This window comes from Schistocerca serialis, chromosome 5 (assembly GCF_023864345.2).
Source record: "Schistocerca serialis cubense isolate TAMUIC-IGC-003099 chromosome 5, iqSchSeri2.2, whole genome shotgun sequence".
Taxonomy (NCBI): domain Eukaryota; kingdom Metazoa; phylum Arthropoda; class Insecta; order Orthoptera; family Acrididae; genus Schistocerca; species Schistocerca serialis.
In genome coordinates, this window is record NC_064642.1 from 560,930,315 (window position 1) to 560,939,573 (window position 9,259).

Genomic DNA, 9,259 nt, shown 5'->3' on the forward strand with positions numbered 1-9,259 from the left:
GGGTTGATGCATAAGTTTCTAGCATTTTTCCGTAAGTTTAATAAACAGAACAGATACATGTAACAGAGACTTTAGTCATCAGCAATATATTCTCCCTCACTATTAACAAGTCTGCTCACACTGGCGTAACTTTTCAATTCTGTGAAAGTAGGAAACACATGGTTTTGAGGTGAAGAACTCGCCAAGCCCTGCTTGGAGTGCATTTTCATCAGGCAAGGAAGTTCTGTTGTGATTTTGGCTTACAGCATGCCATACTCACAAAACATTCCCCATTGCATGCAGACATCAAACAATGTGGAATGATCACAGTTCATCACATTTGCCAGTTATTGAGTACACTGACATGAATCACTGTGGATTAATGTGATTAAACTATCAAATCCCAAAGGTCTTCGTAAATGTGGACAGTCACTAATATAAACATGATCCTCCTTAAAATGAGAAAATCATTTACGTGGCATGCTACGTCCAGTGGCACTATCCCCTTACATGGCGCAAATGTTTTGGGCTGCCTCTACTGCAGTCACCACTCTACTGAACTCAAAACAGAAGAATATGTTGGAAATGTCCCAATTCCTCCACTTTGCACCCTATTTCCTAGTGTCCACAGCTCCACTCATTATCACCAAATGAAAAAATGACAGTATGTAAATTCTAATAGCAACAGTGAACTACAAATAAAAAATGACAATTGAAAATAGACCCATAGAAACCAGAACACCAATATGCAAATCGAAAATGCTGTGAACTTATGGGCCAACCTATTATTGTCCTGACTGATTGAAACAGTTCAGAAGAGTTGCGTCCGTATTGGAGAGTGCTATTAACTTTCTTTTCATTTTGTGATGGAAGAGGACACCTTTTTTTTGCGGAAGATTTCAATAAATGATCTTTGCTAAAGATTTCAATACATGTTTGAAATTCTCTTTGCTGACACCACCACGTAAAAATAAGAAATTGACTCTTGTATCTAATCTGCCTAAGGAGATATACAACTGAATCTAATGGAACCTTTGTTTCAATGTAGGTGGTCGCAGCTCCACACCAAGACAGGCTTTGTATTGCTGTAGCACAAGAATTGTCAAAGGAATTTGGTGGCTGGGTACCACCACCTGAAAGCAGTTGTTAACATAGTATTTCTGCACATCACAATGTAATTATATTGTAAATAATTATGTATAATCTCTCTCTCTCTCTCTCTCTCTCTCTCTCTCTCTCTCTCTCTCTCTCTCTGTGTGTGTGTGTGTGTGTGTGTGTGTGTGTGTGTGTGTGTTTGTTTTGCTGCACATGTGCATGTGATTTTGTGCAAATAAAATAATAAAATGTGTAAAACACCAAAATTAAAAATTGTGTACCATGTTTGCGTCAATAAGTGTACTGTGGTTGTGTCAATAAAATATGTTTATTTAGCCTGCTGTTTGTGTCATTTGGATTGAAAAAGAACACAACACTGACACATATGTGAAGAAAAAACATTAACAGTCAGTCACTTTGGGCAACAATACTCTGTCCTCAGTGTTTGAACATACTGTGGATCTCCTCATAATGTCTGAGAAACTGGAACCAAGGATCTCACACACCCGACATTAGCATTAGGTACCCAAAATGAACAATGTTAAGGAATTACTTACTGACTGGAGCATTACTGTAACTGCAAGTTCTGTACTTTTAAGAAAAATGCAAGAGCCTGTTATTTTCATATTAATTACATTGATAACAAATGCGTAAACAAAAACCATACCAGCTCAGTGCCTAAAAGGAGTAATGGCTTGGTGGCTGGAATGTTCTGGTGGATAAATGTGGGCATTTTCTTGTTTATGCAGGATTAGCTGATATTTACTTTACTCTTCGTTGTAAGCTTATACAGAGGGGTCCAAAAAAAAAGTCCATAACTTGCAAACTAATTGACAGAGTTGTCTCATTTTTGGTGAAAGTGTAGCTTAAAGTCCAACTTAAAGATATCACTGTAGATGTTCGAAATGGTCACCATTAACATCCACACACAAACTATGCCGCAGAACTGCAGCATGAACTACTGACTGCAACGTGTTCAGTTGGATATTTCCACATGAATGTACGAATGGATTCTCGAAGTTCATCCAATGTGCGTGGCTTTTGTTGATAAACGACATCCTTTAGTGTTCCCCACAGGTAAAAGTCCAGATGAGTTAGGTCTGGGAAATGTGGTGGATACTCCACAGCACCTCTATGGCCTATCCATCCTTCCTGGTAGATTTCCGTCGAGATACGCCCTAACACGATTTTGGTAGTGGGCTGGGACACCATCTTGTTGAAAGTAAACTCTTCCGTCTCCACACAAGTCTTGGATGGCAGGTAAAATGGATGTCTGAAACTTCTGAAGGTACATCTCACCGGTAACTGTGCCGTCAAAGAAGAATGCCCCAATCAAGCACTGGTAAGACAACCTACATCACACATTTACTCCTGGCAAATTCATGGCTTTGTTTACATGGACGTTCACATTTTCGGTGGCCCCGTAGATGCAATTGTGGCGATTTACTGTACCATTGAGTTTGAACTGTGCCTCATCAGACCATACAATCTTCTCTGCAAACTCTTCATCGTTGCACACCACATTAGTAAACCACTCGCAGTACTCCATTCTGCGATATGGATTGTCCTTGTTCATTGCTTGTAGCAATCATGGGATGTAGCACTTCCACTTTGCTGTCTTCAAAATTCGCCGAACACTTGAGCGACTCACACCAGTTTCACGGGCACACTGTCTCACAGACTTCCATGGTGAGTGAGTGAAATGTTGAAACACACTTGTTACTGTTACAGGTCATGCAGATCATTGTTTGTGTACATCTTTAACACAGCCTTCGGCTTCAAATTTGTCTTGAATGCGACGAATCGTTAAACGTGTCGGTGGCTCTGTTTGATACTCATTTCGCCATTGCCGTTGAACCTCATTAATATTTTCGTACTTCAAATACCACTTCAAAACTGACTTCCTTTCATTGAATGTAAGCCTTGCGCCAGCCATGTTTACTCAAGTAACTAGGTGCAACTAAGAACAAAACAGTGACTATCTGGCGACTGTCCTCTGACAACAAAAAACAATGCAATACAACACTTGTGTGGCGATTGCTGGAGCTAAAAGCTATTACACTATCAAAGATGAGACAACTCTGTCAATTAGTTTTCCAGTTATGAACTTTTAAACAGTGGATACATTTTTTGGACCCCTCTGTATATGTACAATACCAGAGTTTAACATTTCAAAATGATGTACAGTGTTTTAACACACTGGTATAAAAACCACTCACTGCTCCATATGCTGTGTGCTCATTAGGTTTCATGTGAGATGCCAAATTACCAAGTATTCATTAATTCATAATCACAATATACCTCAGCTCAAAAGAAAATCAAGTCATTTTTATAAACTCAGAAAGTCAGATTTATTTAGATTATGCATAAATACATGTTCATCAGACAGATAAATATTATAGGTGACTAGTTGAATGGAATGTTTAAATATCAAAACTGTCTAACTTTAAGAATGATTTGTTACACACCTGGCTTTTATGTCTTAGTGTAAAACAACAGCATCTGAACAATGACAACAAAAATTAATGTACAATCTTTCAACACACAGTATGTTTATCTTAATACACAGTCACTTTAAAAAATAAATTATTTCTTGATGCACAGGCCTTTTTTGACTTGGCAACAGTATTACAATGATTAGCTTATCAACGTGCAGCTCATGTGTGAAAATAAGGTGACCTCAGAAAGTACTAAATGAATGACAGGAATAGAGAGATGCAGTTCTGTTACAAGCTGCAGCATGTCATTTTATGCTGTAAAAATATTTTCTAAACACACACTCACAGGCTTAGGAACCAAATGCAGTGTACTGCCACACCACACAAAGGTGCAATGTCCCTTAAGTAACAGGCAAAATTAAGTCTGCTCTCTTCAGTAAACTCATAATGTCAGATTTACTTATAGTTTAATGGTCTGAAGTGCACCATACATTTATTCCAAAAATATTATAAATCTATTTTACTCTTTCAAATGAATAAGCAGTCATAAAAATATATTTACATCCATAAAACTGAACATTGCAGAAACAAAGCCTTCACCAAAAGCACTTCTCATGTTTCAAGGGACACTGCCATACTATACAAAGCAAACTAGTTTTGAGTTTACTGCCTTCTACGATCAGCAGCTTTAACATATGGCTTGCCACCATTACGTTCCCATTCTTTTTCAAATTCTTGCTCTAGAATTTCAGCACCTCTTCTGCGAGTTAATCCAGTTTCTTCAAGGCTAAGTTCACACATCTGCATATCATCAATGCCTGCAAACAATATTGTAAATGTTCATGTATTTAGCTCCATGCGTAAGTACACATTAGTACAAACTTAATGAGAATTAGTTTTAAGAAAAGTGTTTCTGCAGCCTACCTGCCACAAGAAGTATAGGTGGTTTGTCAGGATGTAGCTCCATTTGTCTTGCAACATACTGTCCATCAAAGTGTGCATACCACAATCCACGTTTATCTCCAACAGATGTTGAGGCTTCTCCCTGATTATTGTTGACTGTAGGAGGACGAATGAATGGAATGCGGAAGTAACGTTGAGTACTTGTTGATATTGGTGCTTTCTGTACCACTTTTGGGGTTTTTGTTGCTGCAAATGAAATTTATAAATAAAGTAGGCGGAAGTAATCTTATTTTCAAGAAAAACCAGAAAAAATGACAATATATGCCATGCATTTTAGACTTCTCTTATGTTACGTTGATAACAATAATATAAAGAGGCACAATTTATTACATTACACAATAAAAATCTAGGCACTTCGCATTAAATTGTATCAGTCCTAGTTCATATTTTTCAGTTAATGCAGTCTATTATACTATCACAACAGAAGACAAAGATTTAATCTCTCCTGCAGGAAAATTTCACAGAACAAACCATTGACTGATATCTGCACTGTGCTTAAATTGTGTTAGCCACAACAATAACGAAATAATCACTTAACAGACTGCAAAAATAAAGGTAATTATTATGTTCCTAGTCAGCTAAATACGAGTGAAGGACTTTCACATTCGTGCACAAAATTTTCCACTGTTTCCATAACAACATGAATTTCTCAGGATGCTAACTTCACTGATGGCTTTGAATTTTAATGCAAATATACTGCTGTTGGTGAAAATTAAACATTTGCAAGGTACACAATGTCAAACACGAAATTTACATTGTAAAACATGACGTTTTCTAGATGATTGCACTGCAGCACTACCTGGACATGTACCTACAACAAACCACAACCTTTGAACTATTTAAGCACAGATCTAAATACTGTAGAAACTGCTATATTTTAAAAGAGATAAAGAAAAATTTTTCAATTTCACGCAGCCTGTTTCACTTCAGGCAGAGAATGTATTGCAAATAAGTAACAGACACTGAGTGACATGAACAAGCTGTGAGTACAATCTTGAGGATGATAAGTTATCCAGTTATCTGAGCAAGGTAGAACAGTGATTAGCATACTGGACTTAATTTCAAGAGGGCAATGATTCAAACTCCCGTCCAAGCATTCAGATTTAAGTATTCTGTGATTTCCCCAAATCGCCGCATACAAATGCAGGGATAGCTGTAGTTAAACTCAGATTTAAGTATTCTGTGATTTCCCCAAATCGCTGCATACAAATGCAGGGATAGCTGTAGTTAAACCTTTTGGGATGTGAGGTCATGGTCCAAGAAACTCTTCTGTTTCTGACGTTTCATCCAGGACTGTGCTAGACATCCTCAGAGGCACCTCTGAGGGTGTCCAGCGCAGTCCTGGATGAAACGTCAGGAACAGAAGAGTTTCTTGGACCACGACCTCACATCCTGTGTCATCCAGTCATGAAAGCCTTCATTCTAAAATACAGGGATGATTCCTTTGTAAAGTCCATGGCCAACTTCCTTCCCCATCCTTCCCTATCCTAAGCTTATGCTCTATCTCTAAATGACCTTGTTGTCAATAGGATGTTCAACTCTTAACACCACAGTTATCAGCTAAGATAAGTACAGTCACAGTGTGGCATCAAATCTTTCCACAACAAAAGTGAAGTGAAGGTGTTGCATTGCCATCACAGGTTTCTTAGTAACAATCACTGGGATATATGAGTATACAACAGAGATAGAGATTGTGGTATGTTAATCAGCATGGTTTGATATTATGACTTACACAAAGGACTGTTGCTGTTCAGCATATATTAAATCTGGTTATTAATCTCTGATACCTCCAGCTGCAGTGAACTGAAAACTAAAATAAAAGTGGTGATGTGCTGATGTATCTGTTTGATGAAAAGAGGAGGAAGACCTAGAAACAGGAATTCAACAGTGTCCTAGTGTTGAAATAATTATAATACAGTTTGCAATAAAATAACACATTTGAACGATGCACACTTGTTAATCCCTCATTACTTGCAAATACAAAGGCTATCCAGTAGATAAACTGTTTCCATGGCATCAAAAGAAGTGGAAGGAACCTAGCAGTTGCTACACATGATGCATACAGTAGTTCAGTGTGCTCAGAACTGTGACAGTGAAAAAAGCCACATTGCATCTCATTCAACCACAGCAACCATGCCAAATGAACATTGTTTCTGAAATGTTGCAGCGAAATGCAGGAAGATCTGCAGCGTATAGACACTTGGTGCAGAGAGTGGCAACTGACCCTTAACATAGACAAATGTAATGTATTGCGAATACAGAGAAAGAAAGATCCTTCATTGTATGATTATGTGATAGCGGAACAAACATTGGTAGCAGTTACTTCTGTAAAATATCTGGGAGAATGATTTGAAGTGGAATGATCATATAAAATTAATTGTTGGTAAGGCAGGTGCCAGGTTGAGATTCATTGGGAGAGTCCTTAGAAAATGTAGTCCATCAACAAAGGAGGTGCCTTACAAAACACTCGTTCGACCTATACTTGAGTATTGCTCGTCAGTGTGGGATCCTTACCACATCGGGTTGACAGAGAAGATATAGAAGATCCAAAGAAGAGCAGCACGTTTCATCACAGGGTTATTTGGTCAGCGTGATAGCATTACGGAGATGTTTAGCAAACCCAAGTGGCAGACTCTGCAAGAGAGGCGCTCTGCATTGCGGTGTAGCTTGCTGTCCAGGATTCGAGAGGGTGCGTTTCTGGATGAGGTATAGAATATATTGCTTCCCCCTACTTATACCTCCAGAGGAGATCACAAATGTAAAATTAGAGAGATTCGAGCGCGCACGGAGGCTTTCCGGCAGTCGTTCTTCCAGCAAACCATACGCAAATGGAACAGGAAAGGGAGGTAATGACAGTGGCACGTAAAGTGCCCTCCGCCACACACCGTTGGGTGGCTTGTGGAGTATAAATGTTAATGTAAATGTAAATAATTAACATCAGTGGCCATCATTTTATAGTCAGCAATGAACTCATAAGGAAAAGTGACAACAATATTTGCTGTAATTCACATTTCTTGATATCTCACCTGTCAGACAAAATTTCACAGATTTTTGATATCTCATCTGTCAGACAAAATTTCACAGATTTACCAGACACTTTTGCATGAGATCATGGCTAAAAAATTAGGGCACCACTTGTACGGAGACCCGAAAAATTGTTTTTGAGAACTACAAAACTAAATGGATGACTGCTTCTTTTTTCATTACAGTGCTGAAGGAGAAAGCCTACTGTGAAAAATAGTGACCAATGATGGATGAATTAAGGTTTTCTTATGCTGGTGAGGTGAAAAAACACCAGTCATTTACATGAAGTCTTGCCACCTCACCCAACAAACAGCCAAATTCTCACAGCAAGCCAGATTATGAACACCATTTTTTGGGACTCTAAAGGAATCTAGTTTGTGAATTTTGCTGAATATAAAGTTCTAAAGGCTAATGAGAGTCATACCATCTCACCCAACAAACATACAAAAGCATATCAAACTCTGACATCACTCGTGCAACTGAGACAGACAAAATAAAAAAAAAAAAAACTATCAAATTTCCTCAGGAAAGGAAATGAGAGATTAATATGAGAAAAGCAGTACTGTGTGCATCAAATCCATCAAACAGAAACAGAACAAGACTCATAAAATGGAGATTATAAAACTGCTTCAAAAGGACATTCAGACATTAAAAGCTGAAATATTAACAACAAAGGAAGAAAATGATAGACTATTTAAAAAAAAAAAAAAAAAAAAAAAAAAAAAAAAACTGTCCTATGAGTGTGGAATCCATCAAACAGAAATACAAGACCACAATGTGCAAGTTTACGAACTCTAAAAACAATTATAAATCCAGTGCCTCCAATGATGTCACAATAACTCAAACAAGCCAAGAATGAGCAGATAATAATACACTAAAGTGACAAAATTATGGGATAGCAATATGCACATATACAGATGTTGGTGTAGTAAAGTGTACACAAGGTATAAAAGGGCAGTGGGTTGGTGGAGCTGTCATTTGTACTCAGGTGATTCACATGACAAGATGTCCGACATGATTATTGCCGCACAATGGGAATTAACAGGCTTTGAACACACAATGGTAGTTGGAGAGAGACACATCAGACATTCCATTCTGGAAATCATTAGGTAAGTCAATATTATTCTGAGATCAACACTGTCAAGAGTGTATCAAGAATACCACAGTTCAGGCATTACTCCTCACCACAGATAATGCTGTGGCCCATGGCCCTCACTTAACTACGGAGTGCAGCAGCATTTGTGTAGAGTTGTCAATGTTAACACACAACTAGCAATGCATGAAATAACTGCAGAAATCTATGTGGGATATAGGACAACTGTATCCATTGGGACAGTGCAGCAAAATTTGGTGTTAACAGGCTAGGGCAGCAGACAGTGCCTGCAGCATCTCTTCTTGGGATCAAGAGCTGGCTGAAACACAAAGCAGAAAGCTCAGAGATATTTAGCCAGTTAGGGAACCTATACTGGAAAAACTCAAGGCCATAAGAGGAGTGTTCATTTCAGTTGACAAAAATATTGTCTCTATTCAGGTCAAAGTTCAGTGTGACAGTGAAGTTATCTGGTCATGTATAACAGGTCTAGGTGAAACCAAGTTCATTGTTGGATGTTTTTACTGGTCACGCGATTCTGCTGAGGCAGTTCTAGTCATTCACAGGAAGTCTATGGACAGTAGCGTGCAGGGACCCAGATCATGCAATACTAGTTGGAGGTGACTTTGATGTACCAAGTGTAAACTAGGATAATTATGGATTCATTGCA

General features: G+C 38.3%; 2 protein-coding genes across 8 annotated transcripts in view; one reads left to right on the forward strand and one right to left on the reverse strand.

The window, feature by feature from the left end:
* The window catches only part of LOC126482079 (fatty-acid amide hydrolase 2-like), a 406,337-nt gene extending 404,927 nt beyond the window's left edge, over positions 1 to 1,410 (forward strand). The window contains exon 12 of the mRNA XM_050106055.1: positions 1,028 to 1,410. Coding sequence (XP_049962012.1) covers positions 1,028 to 1,129 — 102 coding nt within the window. The 3' untranslated portion in view covers positions 1,130 to 1,410. The remainder of the gene's footprint in view (positions 1 to 1,027) is intronic.
* A 2,014-nt stretch (positions 1,411 to 3,424) lies between these two features.
* The window catches only part of LOC126480967 (myosin heavy chain 95F), a 390,816-nt gene continuing 384,981 nt past the window's right edge, over positions 3,425 to 9,259 (reverse strand). For all 7 annotated transcript variants that reach the window (XM_050104401.1, XM_050104400.1, XM_050104395.1 and 4 more), the window contains 2 exons: positions 4,437 to 4,661; positions 3,425 to 4,330 (listed from right to left, as the gene is read on the reverse strand). In XM_050104401.1, the coding sequence (XP_049960358.1) occupies positions 4,176 to 4,330; positions 4,437 to 4,661 (380 nt within the window). In that variant the 3' untranslated portion in view covers positions 3,425 to 4,175. The remainder of the gene's footprint in view (positions 4,331 to 4,436; positions 4,662 to 9,259) is intronic.